General features: G+C 36.7%; 1 protein-coding gene across 1 annotated transcript; it reads right to left on the bottom strand.

Moving 5' to 3' along the window:
* Positions 1 to 4,500: 4,500 nt before the first annotated feature.
* Positions 4,501 to 17,504, bottom strand: LOC144967482 (pescadillo homolog). The gene is made up of 16 exons (XM_078904789.1): positions 17,487 to 17,504; positions 16,802 to 16,929; positions 15,416 to 15,495; positions 15,018 to 15,171; positions 14,108 to 14,217; positions 13,600 to 13,727; positions 13,086 to 13,129; positions 12,470 to 12,559; positions 10,969 to 11,085; positions 10,197 to 10,259; positions 9,260 to 9,367; positions 8,161 to 8,294; positions 7,677 to 7,802; positions 6,968 to 7,314; positions 5,819 to 5,910; positions 4,501 to 4,861 (listed from the first exon to the last, which is right to left on the bottom strand). The coding sequence occupies exons 2-16, from the start codon at positions 16,820 to 16,822 to the stop codon at positions 4,613 to 4,615; spliced, it is 1,863 nt and encodes a 620-aa protein (XP_078760915.1). The 5' UTR covers positions 16,823 to 16,929; positions 17,487 to 17,504; the 3' UTR covers positions 4,501 to 4,612.
* Between the last annotated feature and the right edge of the window lie 118 nt (positions 17,505 to 17,622).

The raw sequence follows: 17,622 nt of genomic DNA, 5'->3' as shown, positions 1-17,622 counted from the left end.
TAAAGATTAAGTTATCATGAAGAAAAATTAAACTAGACGTCTATGTTTTTTCCCCTTTCAATTTCAAACTTAGATCAGATAAAAAAAGGAACATGAAATCCGTCTTTCCAAGACATAAGGCCCGTGGAGCTGGAGTTTATGACTGTTTTTGGCAGCTCCAAAGAACGAATAAAAGATATTGCTTGTTATGATTTGGATAGGATGCTGGTCTATCGTAAAGTCTTTTACACCAGATCAAACAGACCCAGTCCAGCTACTCAATCGCTGATGGGTGGGGAAACAAATGAAAAGGTTGCTTCTTGAAGCTTGAAGGAAAAAGAATAACGATAAATATTGAATTAGTATGCTAGCTTCAATTTATTAGACGAAGACACATACTGAGGACATTTCGGGTTTCCCCTTTATCAACAAAACAGGATGAAAGAAACACTGCAGACGAATGAGATATCCTTCAGAGACAAGACCTGTGTACCCGGAGTTTATCGCTGTTTCTATAGACAAAAGAGATTGCGCATTCCCCTTTGGATAGGACGCTTGTCATTCGCAAAGCGCTTCTCGACTGATCTGACACACTCAGCATCATAATAACTGCTGGGTGGATATTATATGGTATTCATTATACTTGCGAGGCGAGTGCTTTACCATCTGAACTATTCGCCCCCCCCCCCCTCCGCAATAATGGCACTGGGAACATATTTTTTAAAAACATATAATATAGATAGTATGAAGTCTTTGTTATTGCTTTTTGCCATCCGCGTTTATGATTAATTCTCACTAAACTAATTTAACCCGACTATATAAACGTTCAAGATTGCACATCGTTTTGTGTGTTGGTCCGTTATACTTCCGGATGGCAATGTTGTGAGCTTCTCAGCCAAGCGCATACTATCTATACATATAATATATAAATACGCTTCAACAGTCGTAACGTCACATCCCTCGTAATGACGCATGGTAACTTAGTAACTGGCTCTAAACTATCGGAACAATGTCGGACGCACTTATGAAATATTTCTCCGACGAGCATAAAAGAAGCGTATCTAGAGGGAAAAAAAACATAAATCTGATCATGTTTTGACTTTTACACATTCTGATCACAAGACATATGAAAAGTTCTAGCCAGCAGGAAGAATAAAAAGTACCGATTTTCTTTGTTTAGAACCACGATGGCCGCCGTGACATCAGACTATTGAATCCAATATTGGTCAGCTCCAGCACCTGGCAACATTTTGTTTGTACCTGTAGGTATTTCAATCGTCAAACGCCACAGCGTGGAGTGTGAATAGGAAATTCCATCAAAGTACACTTTACATTGTACACATAGAGTTTACCTTTCATCTTTTCATGATTAAGTTAATTGGGCATTTAGACAGGATGGGGAATGGGAGGTGACGACATCTGAATGCGTAGAGTAAGTAAGCTATGACTGATTCAACCAACCTTGTGACAGACCAATAGCTTGAATTTTATCTCGAGTCCCACCAACAAAAATAATTAATGGTAATAAAAATGATGATGATGATAATAATAATAATAATAATAATAATAATAATAATAATAATAATAATAATAATAATAATAATAATGAGGTAAAGAAAAAATCTAGACTGACCCATGACCAGTGAACGGTACTGATTCCTCTGCTATTACTTGAGGCCAGTGCTCCACAAACGAGCCAATGGAACCAAGTTAAAAGGCTTTGTCAATACTCACCAGAAGTAAATTAATGCCTCGGCTGAAATAATGAACTCTCCACAAGCATCGTTTAGAAAGAATTACTGGTTTCGGGGCATGACACTCGCCTTGTGACCCATAGGTTCCTGGTTCAAGTACCAATTTGGGCCGTGAAATTTTTTGTTTGTTTGTTTGTTGCTTTAGGTCTCTTCCAACACAATTGAGGTTATATGAGAGACCGCTGAAACAAAAAAACAAGCAATCTAACAAAAATAGTACAAATGTCAATCAAAATCATAACCTAAAGATATCATAAGCTAAATTATAAATAACCAAGAACAAACAGGCAGAGGATTTACAGGAAAAAAAATATCCCCTGTCAAAAATACAATCACAAACCAAAGAAGCAGGATAGGCTAGTAAAGAGAAGAAGAAACGACATCACTATCGGATCGTACACCCATGCGAACATCATAGGTATATGATTCAAGGGTGATGCTCCCATCCAACCACCCGCTGGGCCGTGAAAGATTGAGTCATTGAAAATGGCTCTTTCTTCCCTATACTCAGATTCTATGAAATGAGGTACCTACATGGCTGTTAAAAGCTATAATAGTCACGTCCGCCCAGCAACCAGCAGCTTGGATCTAAACAAGGAAAATCGGTACTTTTTATTTTTCATGCTGGCTAGAACTTTTTAACATGTCAGTGATCAGAATGTATAAAAAAAAAGTCAAAATATGATCAGATTTATGTTTTTCTCCTCTGGATACACTTTTATGCTCGTAGTAGAAATATTTAATTAGGGCGGTGATGGAGATAATGGCGTTCACTTTTATACATTCTGATCATATGACATGTGAAAAAGTTCTAGCCAGCATGAAGAATAAAAAGTACAGATTTTCTTTGTTTAGAACCAAGCTGCTCGTTGCTGGGCGGACGTGACGTCAGACTATTGAATCCTATTAGGGAACGGAAGATTCAGACCTGCCAATCCTTCACATTCCAAAAATGGAATCATAAGGTCAGAAAATAGGAATTTCTTAACAACAGATAATTCTGTATCAAAATGACCACCACATTTGTCACCTAACATATAAAGACAGTCTTCTGGTCAGCTGTCAAAACTACCTCAGATGTGTTAGGTAATGGAATGGGTAAGGGGGAAAGAGTGCAATTAATTGTCCTACTAAGCTCCCTTTTGGCAATCATTAAAAAAATAAAAAATCACCGTTATACCTAAAAATATCATCAATCAAAAAAAAATAAGAAAAAAGACTGCCTCCCTTTCAGCTAAGGATCCCCGTCAGGGCCAGAAAAGAAACCAAGCAATCTCAATCTAGAGCAAAATCAGAGAGCAAAATGGAAAGGTAAAATAGATAAAGACGACAAAGCAAAAGTGACCTCTCCACCCACTATGGGAGGTCAGATGACCCCCATCCAGTAAAAACAAGAATATAAGAAAAATGTGACTAGTTCAAAAAGGATCATGCTGTTTGTTTAAAGGGTTTACGGAGCTTGCAACACATTAAAGTCATATCAGCGCCAGTAAAAAGGAAGAAAATGGGATAGTAAACAGTTCTAGAATTACAATTAAAGCACCCAAGAAAAGGTAAGACAAAGGGGAATCGGTTCAAATAAGAAACAGGTGTAGATTCAAAGAGCACACTATCAAAGTACTTAATTTGAGATCACCTAAAAGTCTCATTCAGACACAAGAAGAGGTCCCCACTAAGAGGAATAAACTCAAATATTACCAAATCACATATAATAATATGTAAATAAAACATAATACAGTGCATAACAGAGAGATGATTTACAAGGAAAAAAATATCATCTCTCAAAACTAACTATACATTTGACTGTTTCCCTCTCAGCCAGAGCTAGGACAAAACTAATCTCATTCCAAGACAAAGGCAGAAAGCAATTGGAAAACAGATATAGGGGGGTAGAAAACACAGTATGTACCTCCCTGTCCAGTATGGGAGGTCAGGATCCCCACCCAGAACAAGGATCATAAATAGAGAACAATATATCCCACAGTCACCAATACAGATCTCTGTCAAAAAGGTACATTCAGATGGTTATAATTAAATTGAGCTTTTATACAACGCAATATCCACTAAACGTGCTCAAAGCGCTTTACAAAGGGTCCTGGCTAACAGCAACAGTTAGATGATATTACAATTTCGCTGTTAATGACCAGGTATTCATTTTACACCTGGGTACGGTGAGAGAATGTGAGTAAAAAGCCTTTTCCAAGGATCCAACCCAGGACCTTCCGTTCCAAAAGTGAGTGTCATATTACTAGACCACATAGTCGCACACAGATTATGATTAAAAACCTAACATTAACATTGGCATAACTATATTATGCGTTGGAGAAATTATTTACAATGAAAAAAAAAAAAAATAAAATCTCCCACTGCTTCTTTTTCTGAAAAAATACTACAAGCAGACTAAATGGTCCCAGTCTAAAAAAAAGCTGCAAAGCCACATAGAAAGGATGAATGATCTAGAGGATGGAAGAGATAGCAGGATGTGGACCAATGAAAACCCCATCGACTCAAATGGTTTCCAGCCCTAAGAAGAATTTCCACCCACGACCGTCATCTCAAAATGAAAAAAAAAATGCATTTTAAAATCTCAAAATGTGACTAAGATGAGAAGTTTATAACAAAACTGGCTTTTCATTTTTAAAAATAATCATTCCATTTTACTAAAAACTAACCCAGAACCCTTGAAAATCTTTAAGAGACTTCGCAGTTTGATTTTAAGGAGTTCAAAAATGACAACATCGAACAAGTTAAAAACAACAAGACCAAATAATTTTTCAATTTTTATTTGCTTTTTCTTAATTTAAAACTTCCCTCCATTCAGACTCGTCCTTACTCATTGCATATAAAACAACAGGTGATAAATAGAATCCTACACAAATTCACTCGTCCACTTTTTTAGATTTTTTCTTGGACTTTTTCTCCTTTGTGAGTTTGTCTTTCTTCTCTTGCAGTTTTCTGGCTTCCTGTGACAGCTTCTTACGGGAATACATAATCTTGTTGTAAAGTCGCCGGTGTTTCTTGGGAATCATCATTTCTGCTAGCTTCTTCTCCTCTCTTGCTTCGTCATCCATAAGTTTTTGCTTGTTGACTTTCTTCACAGTTCCTGCCTTGACTGCCATGTAAGGAATCTGTAAAACAGTAGAAACCAAGACATTAAAAATCATTGTAACAAAATATTTGTTTTAGACTTAAGTCTTATGGAGGGGACAAGGGGGATGTGACTGAATGGTTAAGGCATTGCACACTGACCTGGGAGGACCCATGTTCGAGCTCCACTTGAGACACTCCTTATTACTGATCACCCAGACATTCTGGATGATTCCTCTTGACATCAGACATTTGTTTGATGCATTATTGTAGGCATCCACACAAAGGCGAGAACAAGGTCTTTTTCTCATTTCGATCCATCTGTATGGAACACCATTCCACAGAGCACCCAAAAATCCAAATCATTGTCTATTTTCAAGAAATCCTTGAAAACATTTCTTTTTTGAAGTCATGTTCACTCTATATTGTTTTTGTGTTGATGTAATTTAAAATGCCATGAGCCTCATTGTTGAGGATACTGTGCGCTCTATAAGAGTCCATTATTATTATTATTGTTATTATTATTTATATTCGGTCCTAAAAAATACCAAGGCCACCACTTCTGATAATCTTATATGTTAATCCAATGGGCGCATTCTTTTTAAGAGTGATGAAAATGGCAATTGTGAAAAAAAAAAAAGAATGAAAAGGACATTGCATAGGTCCATTAGTGAAACTCAACCAAATTTAAAAATAACATTTATACCACAAATACATTATATTATGTACAACATTACTACTTCTAGCACATATACATAGACAAAACTTTTTGTAAATTTTTTATGGAACAATCCTTTCCACAAGACAATTTTAAAATCCTGCTATTTGGCCTTATGATAGAACTGAAAAAAAAAAGAAAGAAAGAGAGAGAGAAGAGAGAGAGAAAGAGAGAAAGAGAGAGAGAGAGAGAGAGAGAGAGAGGAGAGAGAAGAGAGGAGAGAGAGAAGAGAGAGAGAGAGAGAGAGAGAGAGAGAGAGAGAGAGAGAGAGAGAATTTACCTTCTTTTCTGTGTTTCCATCCTCTTTTTTCTCCTCCTCCGTCTTTCTCCTTTTCTTGCTTGGGGGTTGAGGTACATCATCATCGTCATCACCTGACAGGAAATTTCCACAGAATATGGGATGGCTTTTGTACTAATGTAAACAATCAAGACACCCACATCAGTCCAACAAGATACCCACATCAGTCCACATCAATATTCTCTTTGTCTGTGATAATTCATAATATCAACAGCCACACCCACATTAAATATGACAAGAGCCTTCTCTGTACAGTCTTATAAATAATACAACCTAAAAAGTGTTGTTCCCCCCCCCCCCATCTTCCATTCCAGGTGGGGGGGGGGGGGTTAAAATACAAATGCTTAAGACAGAGGTGTGGCTGCACTTGCAAAACTTTGTCTGTCTGCTAGCCATTAAAATTTTTTTAAAAACAACAATAAATTTGAACCTGATTTGACAGTATTGTATAATATACCATATTGATCCTTTAGCCAATGTATTCGTTCAGCATCAGATATCATTTCGCTAGCTGAATTTTAACGCTGTCTTCACTTTGAAGGATTGGGCCATAAACTATGACCCTTTTATCGATCAATTCTTTCGATATATTTTTCTAACAATAAAACTATTCCTAACTTAAAATGTTTGCTGGAACATGATTTCCTACTAGTACATCGAATTAAATGAAAACTGCCATTTTGATTTCATACTAGGCATCTCATTTTATGTGAATAGCGAGTCTCAAATAGAGCAATAAACTTGCGTCTTTTTTGGGAGCTTTGAGTCAACACTCAATGCAGATTTTTTTTTTGCACTTGCTTGCTTGTCAACAATAAATATGAATTTGCAACAACAACAAAAAAAAAACCAAAAAACAAAAATCAAAACAGGCAGCTATTCAGAAGTTATGAGATAAAGGCATATTGCCCTAAAGGGAAATAACCAAATTTGTTATATCTAGGTAAACACATTATCTCATCTAATAATGCAATACACCAAAGCAAAACATATGGAAAAAACAAAAATTAATTTTTTAAAAACAACCCAAAAACAATCAACTAAAAAAAAAAAAAAAAAGAAACCAAAAACTCCTTCCAACCAACCCTTTCCATTGAAAAGAAATATAATTAAACAATAAACAAACCTTACCTTCTTCCGCCTCCTCATCCTCATTGTCACTCACTTCCTCATCTTCGTTTTTATCTTCAGCATCCTCCTCATCGCTGCTACTGCCCTCCTCTCCCTCCCTCACCTCATCATCATCATCACTGTCGTCATCATCACCTCCCTCCTCTTCCTCATCATCCCCTTCTACCAGCTCCCCTTTGCTCCTCTTCAAGAACTTGACCTTGTCATCCGGTACGTAATCACCCTCCTTCTCTTCTACAAATGGTGAGAGGTGAGGAGGTGGCGGGACGCCGGGAAAATAGTCTTTGGCAGGCAAGATGGCCCTGGCATTAACACAGTCAAACACCCACTGGGGTTGGAGGTATGTCCTGGTCACGCACACAAAGAAAAAAAAAAAAAGAAAGAAATTTGAACTTAAAAAATAATCATACAAACAATATTTTTAACCCACAAAGTGTTTATGATGTCAATAACTTTCCCAAAAGAAATTGTTTTAAAAATGTGAACTTAAAAGGAGAAAAAAAAATAAAACAGAATACGGTAACTTTGGCAAAAAATCTGTTTAGATAGCAATTCCACAATACCTTAACATCGTTGGACTTTTTTAAACAAACCATATTTGTTTGAATGTTATTGTCCTTTGTCTAAATTGAAGATCCATAGTCAACAAGGGATAAAACCAGAAAAAAACATCTAGTCTGACGCTAGAACGGTTTTATCTTACACTCACCTAGTTATTTTCTGATCCGTAATTGAAGGCCTGTCTATGATGTGATGAGTGATGGACTGGTCTGACTCTTGGTATGTAGACCCTGCACCCACTGTGCTGTCCCATGAAACTTGGCCACCGCAACACCTGAAAACAAATATTGACATACATAGTATTGACCCTAAAACTAAAACAACATACATACATCTATGCGTAGGGTAACCAAAATACAGCTAATATAATATGTCTCTTCTTTAAAACAGGCTTTTATGGAGCTAGTCGCATATATTCTTGAATTGCACATAGCTTGATATCTTTACCAACGGATGCTCACCTGACATGAAACTAGCATGGGCTCTTTGATAAATTATTGGGGTGGATGGGGCAAGGCTTATGAAACCAGCTTCGTCATTAATTCAGCTTAAAAAAACAAAATTGCTTTGAATTGGTGAAAACTAGACAGCTAGAAAAAGGTTAAATTAAATATCCCCCTCCCTATCTTTACCTGATGACAAATGTCAAATCCTCTAGTGGGACTTCCCTATTCAGGAAAAACTTCATCCCTTTGAAAAGGCTTTGTAATTTCTTTACACTCTGGGCCTCGAGCTTTGATTTCTCAATGGAATCGGGGTCATCCGCCTAGAAAAATGAATGAAAAAAAAATAAATATACATCAAAACAAGATATGCAAGGGAAAAGTTTCTACAGGGTTGCCAATTCAGGAAGCAAAAGTTTACTCAACTTTTATGTAAACACAGAAACGACCCATTTCTGAGTGCTGAACTCCAGTAAAAGGACATTATTTATGTTTGAACCCGTGACCTTACTGGTACAACTCCACCTGGTCGGGGAGAGCGTGACTCCACTGTATGAGCTCATACGGTGGAGTCACGCTCTTCCTGGCCATACGGAGTTGTCGTACCAGTAAGGTCGCAGGTGCGAACCCCCATCGCCGCCGTGAAATTTTTTATTCTCTATTGCAATCTTGTCTATAGCTATAGTCTCATGTTTGAGCAAATGCAACATTTTGACTGTACTCTGCCCCAACCCCCCAATTCCCTGTCACTCCCTTGGATATTTTAAGGACAAGAAAGCTATCCTGTAATTTTTCAAAACTTGTATGCCCCCTTTTTCTCATGTTTTGTAAAAAGTCAAAAGCCTCGTTTCCTTCAGCACACATTGTCATAGACTCACATTAAACTGTACAGTCTTAAAATCATCTTTCAATAAAAAAAACCTCATATATTCAAAACAACAGGGTCTAGTAACTTTGTCAAAACCCTTTTATAACGCCACATACAAAATCCACTTGTTTTTAAAACTGACCAATCTTTGTTGTAATTTCATTTTATTAGAATTCAGTGCACACATTTTAAAATTAATTCATTCCCCCCCCCCCCCCCCCCCCCCCCCCCCCCCCCCCCCTCTTATATTAAGGTTCGTCTATCACTATAGTTAGTGTAAAAAAAAAATAAAAAAATAAAAAAAGGATTTCCACACACTCTTAGATGTCTTGCAAAAATCCCAGTGTGAATGAAGACAAAGGTAACTAACTAAGCAGATAAAAAGATAGACTAGAGGCTATAACAATAAAATCTACTCACAGAAACTGCATTCATTTCCTCAACTTCAGGGTCATCCTCTTCCATTTCATCCTCAACTTCAGCTACTTGGCCAGATCTCTTGATGGGTAAAGCCAACGTTGCCAAATACTGTAATGTATGAATGGTCGAATGAACCAGAGAACAAAAGGTGAAGGACATCTCCAGAAAAACTAAATAGTTCTAAACATTGAAACAGGTAAGTAGCCTCACCTATGTTGAATCAAAAAGAGGGGGAAAAAAACAACAACAAAAACAAACAAACAAAAGGATGGATTGGTCAATGAATAGAGCAAGCCAGAAAAACTATTAAAAGACCTTCAATATTTATAAACCAAATTTTTTTTGTTATTCCAGTTGTTAATATACATTGTACATATTACTGCATGCCGATCGCCCCCTAATCATCAGACTGGGACCCTTTGGCAGCTTCTCTGATTTGTTGAGTGAGTTCTTCCCACTGATGACAGTATGCTGCGATGGATCTCAGGTGTTCTAAATCCCTTTTGCATCTCAGTTCCTGTGTGCATTGAGGCGCTTGATGTTTTTATTTAACGTAGTGAATAATATGCTTGTTGTGGGTCCGCCTCTGTGTTTGTGAAGTCCGCTTGGTGTAAAGAATAACGCCATTGCCTTACTATCTAGAATATCTCGGTCTCTCCTTAAAATGTGTACAAATGGTCTCCATCTCGTTTCCAAAATTTCAATCGATAGCCGAGGTTCTTCTCATTTTGTGTACAGTGATTTATTACTTATTATATTATTGCATAGTGGAATTTAAAAAGGTTGTTAATAAAGAAAGGACAGCAATCAATTTTAGTGGTAGTTTTACAAATTCTTTCAGTTTTTGATAGCAAAGGAATGTAAACGAAATGTAAATATTTGGTTTAGTTTGATGATGATGAACATAAAAAGAAAGCCAAAACAATTGTGAACTCACACCAGTGACCCTGTCATCTTCCGAGAACATGTCTGAGTCTGTTTTCACGGGTTCTTCTGCTAACTGTATAATAGAAAAAATAAAAAAATTAATTAAAAGAAACGGTCTTAGTCCAAGATTGCATGGATAAGCCATAAAATAAATCTATTGACTCTTTCAATTAAAATAGGTATAAAATTGCTGTTATCCTAAAGAGATAAGAAAAAAAAAAAAAAAAAGAAAAGAATACAAGAAAATCTGGAAGCACTCTTAATTTTGTTTTTCATGTAGAGTATAGAATATATAACTATTACCATTGTAAGACCATAACTATCCATAATTGCCCCCACCGGACACGACATTGCCTGACATTAGTTAACCTCCACTGACCTCAGACAGGTAGCTAACCAGGAAGGTTAATGGACCCTTGGGAGTTTCACCCACCAAACTTCTTTATTTTTTTTTTTTTTGCTGTGGTTCCATATGAACCAGCACTGATTCCATGCAGTTTAGTAAGCATGTGTTCTGATTGGTCGGTAACAAAGCATTCTCATGGAGGGGATTAAGAGTATGAGTTGACGATGGTCGGGTAACAAGCATCGGTATCAACTGCCGATTAGATTATTGTTAAAAGGATGTCGCTAAACAGGCTTTTTACTAAAATGTTCGTCGTTATTTTGGGGTTTTTATTACTACTAACATATAGCAAAAAAATCTGGACCCGAGATCAATGTCCAGGGGTTGTCATTATCCAGAGTTTGCACTGCATTATGACTTTCTAAACCATCTTTACCTGTGGTGGATACACATAGCCTGCATCACTGAAAAGCTTGATGTTTATATGACCAAGTAGTATACTGTAATACTCAGCAAACGTCTTCATCACTTTGAAATCAACTCGTCTTGGATGCTGAAGAATAGAAGACATAACGTTATTCCCCTGAATTATGCTGGAGAGAGAAGAGAGCAAAATCTTAACATGCTCAACACAAGATGACGTACAGCTGAATTTAACACACACACAGTCCACTTGTAATAAATAATGCAAAACCATCTTTATCAATTTACAATGGTTCAAAAATCCGAATTGGTCGGTTCAAAAATCGGAATCGGTCAGTTATGACATAAAAACACGTTGATACCCAGGACTACTCGAAAAAGTAGTCCTTCCAAGCCATTAGACTCATGGAGCTGAGTTTATCCCAATTTCTATAGTGGGAAACGAACAACAGCAATTGCTTGCTACCCATTGGTTAGGACGCTAACATACCGCAAATTTCTTTCCACCAGATCTAAGAGACCCAGCTACAGTCAGTAAAAAAATCTCGACGGCACCCAGGATCGATCTAAGTCCATTTGCGTGTGAAGCGAGTTCTCTACCAACTGAGCCTGGCAATCGTCCTTAATGCTTTAAATTGCACTCAAATGTTATTGTATCCAACTTTGGAGCCTGTTTCACTTGTATTCCCCTTTCCTTTAAATTAACAGGTAACCTACAACTGATATTGTAAGGTAAGCCTGCGGTTGCATTGTAAATGCTGCTGCTCGAAGCTCGAAGAAATAAATAACAATCAATTTAATTACTAAAACAGATAGAATGGACGTTTCGGGTTTGTTTCCCCTTTAACAACAAACAGGATGAATGAAACACCACAGATGAATGAGATGATGTGGTAGTACGTTGTTAATATGAATAAACAAAACATTGATGGGCAGGAAATAGTATGCTCCTTTGTAAGGAAGCACGAATTAAAATAGAACAATAGATATTTCCAAAGGATGTGCAATTAAGTGAAAATTGGGGAGGCAGAGAGGAACTGTGTAATGCACATTAGAAAGTGAAATATAAAAACGTATAGACTTTTGTTGGAAAATGAATACAATGGAATTGGAAATAAACACCAAAAAAAAAAAGGGATGTAGGTATAAGTATAATCATTAGTGGCAGAAGCAACAGTAGTACTTTTAGTAGTAGTAGTAGCAGTAGTCATAGTAGCAATGATACTGATTTGTAATAAAAGGAAAAGACGATGGATGGCAGGGGGAGTCGGGGGTGGTGGTGGTGCAAGAGACGAAGGTAGTATAATATTTAAATGAGGTCCAGTCTCGAGTTCATGCTGTGAGGTGAAAGGGTGTTCAGTTTTAATATCAGTTCTGCCTCCCTGTATTTCCTATGTTGTTTAGTGGTGAGACAGAACTGAAGGACGACAATTTGGATGTCGTGCAATCCTCGATGACTGGACCCATTGAAGTGGCGACAGGTTTGTCCTCATCAGTGGTTGTACAATACTTACATCATATCCTCTTTTGTGACTGGTGACCCAAGTTATCGTCTCCCCCTTGACATCTGCCTGGTAATAGATACCCTTGATGGAGACGAATACCTGGAAAATAGAATGCAAATCATTTTCACATATAATTCACCCCAGCTTCATATATTGTCAGTTTTAAAGACTGGTAGAGTATCCTACATTATAAAAAAAACCACCTCGACACTATGTTTTAGTGGGCCGGGTTGTTTTTTTTTTTTGTTGCTTTTTAAAAACTATATTGACATTTTCTATCTAAAAATCATTTATTTTAATTTCAAAAGTGCTAACAGTAGTAGTAGTAGTAATAGTAGTTGTAGTTCTTCTTTTTATAATTATTATCACTATTATTATTGTTATCATTATTAAGAATATTATTTAAGTATTACTGAGAATTAAACATTCGTAATTTTCCATACAATTTTGTATCTTCGTAATTGGCCATGAAATTTGTCTAAAATTAGTAAAATTACGAAAATTTCATAAGATTCGGCAGGTATGTCTACCACATTGATAATCTTGCTGCATCCTTTATTCTCATCCTTAATTCTGATCCACATAAACTCAAATATGCTATTAAAAAAAAAATCCAAACACTTACCTTTCGCAATGCTTTAGTGGCCATGATATAGTGTTGAAATTCAACTAAAAAGAATAAATTTGGAATAAATTAATTAAAGAGACATTTTGTGAAAATCTTAAAAAAGAAATTAAATCTGACGAATAATATTCATAGACAGGCAACTAGAGTTATGTTGAGATTTTCTATACATTAATATTATGATATATCACTAGAACAAAACTACAACTTCATACAACACCATTAAAGAGTTATGGTCGTACTATTTAGAGACAGAAAGCTCAGACCCTGAGATCACTTGGAAGGGGGGGGGGGGCAATCATAAATCCTAAAATAATTCGTGGACATCTGTGTGGGTCTTCCATCCCCTCTGTACTGTACTCTTCATACATTTTTCACGCTATCAATATGAAATGAAGCTCAGGCTCATTACACAGACAACTCTAAGCTGTAGATTATCCTAGAATAAGATAAAACGATACAAGATCTAGAGACAAAATTCAATAAATGATCATATTCGACAAGCATTGCTCACCTGTTCTTTTTTGACACAGTTGTATCAACTTCTGATGTGTCTGTTCTGAGCTGGGGAAGGTGGCAAAGACGAAACACAAATTCAATGTATCGTCCAAGTCTCTCAAGGCATCGATAAAAGATGGGTATCTGAGGATGAAGAATTCACAACAAAGAGTCAGTTGAGTTGATTAAACATTGATACCTTTCGAGCTAAACCTGATTGTAGGAAATGAAAAACATACAGCACATTTCTTCCCACCCCTTTTCAAAAAAAAAAAAAAAAATTAATCTCTAATTCAATGAAAATGTATGGATTAAAACTATCAAATTAAGAAATTGAGGAGCAGGCACCAGTGTAAGATAAAGATCTGAACAAGTGTGTATGAAAGGTGCCAGACAAAGCAAGAAAGAAAAACACAAGAAGAAAAAAAATGTCAAGACTTTGAATAACGTGGCCTAGCCGACTTGTCCATAACATCAACCAAACTAAATGAATTAAATCCCATACACTGGTAAATTCTATCTACCTTTCCCTGATGACGGGGGTAAGAACATAAACTGGCTTGTTCTCTCTGATAATGGTTTCATCCTCTGTGTATCCTTTTGCCCTGGCCTTTTTCAAACGTCGTACGTAAACCTTAAAAAAAAAAATCAAAGATATTCAAGTAGTAAAATCAGGTGAAGTGATGAATAAACTAGTTAAATTTTAGAGCGAATGAGATTGGAATGTAAACTGAATGTGCAATCAGATACAATCTGTTTATGATACTACATTTATAGTGAAACGTATTCGTTTTACCCAAATAAGAGACGGAAACATTCCTTCGACCACAAAAATAAATGAATACAGTGAACATCACTTTACAGCTAGCAAGATAAAGAAGGTGTGTATGAAAAATGTCACCTTATAGAGAAACAATGAAGAAATTAATTATCTTTAATGAATAAGCACAAATGTTCTTACAACAAAAAACAATAAAGATATAAAAGACAAAAACGTGTCATTGCAACAACTCGTGTATGAAACAAAAAAATTGTCACCTTGTACTTATACAAATTGTAATTTTATAAAAATAAAATATTTGAGAGCCTTGGATAACCAAAACACTTATTATGTATTATTATACGTTTGTGCGACTATGTGGTCTAGTGGGATGACGCTCGCTTTCGGATCGGAAGGTCCTGGGTTTGAGCCTCACTCGGTTCATAGTTGAGTCCTTGGAGAAGGCTCTTTACTCAATTCTCTCACCGTACTCGGGTGTAAAATGAGTACCTGGCCGCTAACAGCTTTGTCTTTGTCCGAAAAAATTGTAATATCGCCTAACAAGCATGTATCGTTCTACATGTTAAATGTTGCTGTTGGCCCGGGACCTCTTGTAAAGCGCTCTGAGCATGTTTTGTGGATATTGCACTATATAAAAGTCAAATTTTTAATACCTTATTTTCTCTGAATTTGTGGATGAGATTGTCATGGGACAAAAACTGAATATCTTTGAGATTGTAGTACGTCTTCACTTCGTGGCCTCCTTTGTTCACTTTCTTCCGGTGTGGTGGCTCCACGGGATAGATGCCCTTGAAGATACATAGCATTCTGATAAGGATATAGAGATCGAAAAATGAATCATTTTTATTTAATGACGAGAAAAAGCATTCCATAAGAAAATATAATAATAATCCGCTCTCGTTTGAAAAACTTCAAAAATAAATTGCAATAAATATCTCCTTATTTTCTGGACTTGGACATGAAATGTAACAATTTTTCAACATAATCAATTTGTCAAAACAAAATATTTTAAAATAGTATAAAAATAAATATACTCATAAGCTCCTCTCACCGAAAGTCAGGAAGGCTGAGTTGCAACTTTCTTAATGCCTTAGTTCTTGACATAAAAGCTACAGCAGCTCCTCTCTGATACTGTGGATAGATGGAGTATAATATGTATGATTTGTAAAGTACAAGTAAACAAAACATATAAATATTTGTCAACATAATCACATACTACTCTTAAAATCAAAGTTTATCTTTGATTTAAACTATAGCACTTATCTCATTCTCTACAAGTAAGTTTAACTAATTTTAAGCTTTTTTGCAAACAATGAACAACATTTGATGGCAACATACATGAATTTTACAAAATTATGATGCTTAGAGGGAAGCCAGAGCCATGTTTCTTTGGTGGACCAAAGCCACAACAGGACAAAAACAAGCCTCAGTCGCGATGCGAGTTGCACAACCATTCGCCGTCAGTCAACCGCTATGCCTCTTGCTCACTCCACAAGAGAAGAGAGCATCATTGCAAGTGAACTGAAAATTTTGTCACGCTGTGTACCATCTAAGGAAATATCTCAGGACAGATGCTATTTGCTGGGTCTGTCCGGAGTCTACTTGCAATAATGTGCTACGGCTACATGTCATCTGTTGAGATTTAGAGGCATAAAATCTGTACTTACTAGAGACAGAGAATTCTTTAAAAATCATTTTTTCATGAGAGTAATTCCATAACACGACCTGCGTCTACAATAGGTCTTTATTTTGTTAGGGTTGTAACGCCCAGGGTCAATCTGTTTCTTTCTTCAATTCAAGGTGAACAACTGCATAAAGACTGAGAAAGGTGGCGGTATTGGTATGGAGGGGCTCCCCATTTTACAACTGGTGGTCAACCAGGACCTAAGCTAGATACTACACCAGTCGAGAGGGGGGCATTTTTACAGACAACAGTACAAGAACAGTGCCTTACTTTTGATTTTTAATGAGCTGTTACTGTTAGTAGAGATGCAGACCGAACATTCAAGCTGGCCTACTGTTGTAGTTGGAGATGGATAGACGGTGCTTGCTTGCTTCTCTCTCTCTCTCTCTCTCTCTCTCTCTCTCTCTCTCTCTCTCTCTCTCTCTCTCTCTCTCTCTCTCTCTCTCTCTCTCTCTCTCTCTCTCTCTCTCTCAGTCTCAGCAGTCTCATCACTCTCTATCTTTCGATTTGCTCAACTGAGGTATGCTCCTCCGCCCTCAGCAACCTGTTACTGTTACAAGGTTTAAAAGGAGAAAGGAGACAGGAGGACAAATGGCGGAGGGAGAAGGAAGGGGAACAGAGAAAGGAGGAGAGGAGAGAAGACGAGCCTTAGTAAGGGTGGTGAAAGTGAAAGTTAAGTCCCAGCCCCAGCACTACAGTTACAACAGAGTCAGAGCACCTGCATTGTTATTGAAAAAAAAAATGTTTTCTTACCTTCTTCCGCTTCGTCCCCATTCTGAATATCTGTATTTATTTGATCGTTTCAAGAAATAAGAAAACAAATAAGAACGAAAATGTAACAAGATATGGTCAACAGGTAAACAAACAGCCCATGTGTGCAACAGGGTTGCCAGATTATTTTTCAACAAAATGCCAGGGGAAGACTCAAAAAATGCCAAAACACTCAAAAAAATGCCAAAGTCTGTTGACTCCCACCCCCACTAAGAAAACTACTCACTTTTGATAGACAATTTACTATCATATCCTGGTGGCTTGCATGTTTTCCTTTCTTTTTTTTTTTTTTTGAATTATACTAAATTTCCTGTTGGGGTAATTTTTTACCTACTGACTACTAAGTGGAGTGCTATACCACTACATCACGGTTGGATCTTAAGAATGAAAAAGAAATACATTAACATGAAAGGTAAATACGTAAACAGTTAAATGATTATTGACAATTACGAAAACTTACTGTTTCGTGTTTCTTATGATGTTTTCTGTTGAATCTGGTTCAAGTGCAGAGTAAAGGTGTCATTTGAAGTATAATATACAAGAAAAGAAAATGCCAAATGAAAATGCCAAATGCCAAATGAATTTTTTAATGCCAAACGGTTTTCAAAAATGCCAGATTTTTGGAATCTGGCATTTAAAATGCCAAACTGGCAACCCTGGTGTGCAAAACAAGTGTGCTGTGAGTGCTGTGCAGATATTCAAATACGATTCGGGTATTGCAGGATTTAATTAGGAAACAAAATCCGATTTTAAGAACAGAGACAGGGACAATCCCAGAGAAAAGAGGCGCAGAACTTTTTCCT

The sequence above is a fragment of the Berghia stephanieae genome, chromosome 3, assembly GCF_034508935.2.
Source record: "Berghia stephanieae isolate SIO BIC M18660-M18661 chromosome 3, UCSD_Bste_1.3, whole genome shotgun sequence".
NCBI lineage: Eukaryota > Metazoa > Mollusca > Gastropoda > Nudibranchia > Aeolidiidae > Berghia > Berghia stephanieae.
The sequence above is the reverse complement of the archived record's forward strand: the minus strand, read 5'-3'. Positions and strand labels throughout refer to the sequence as shown.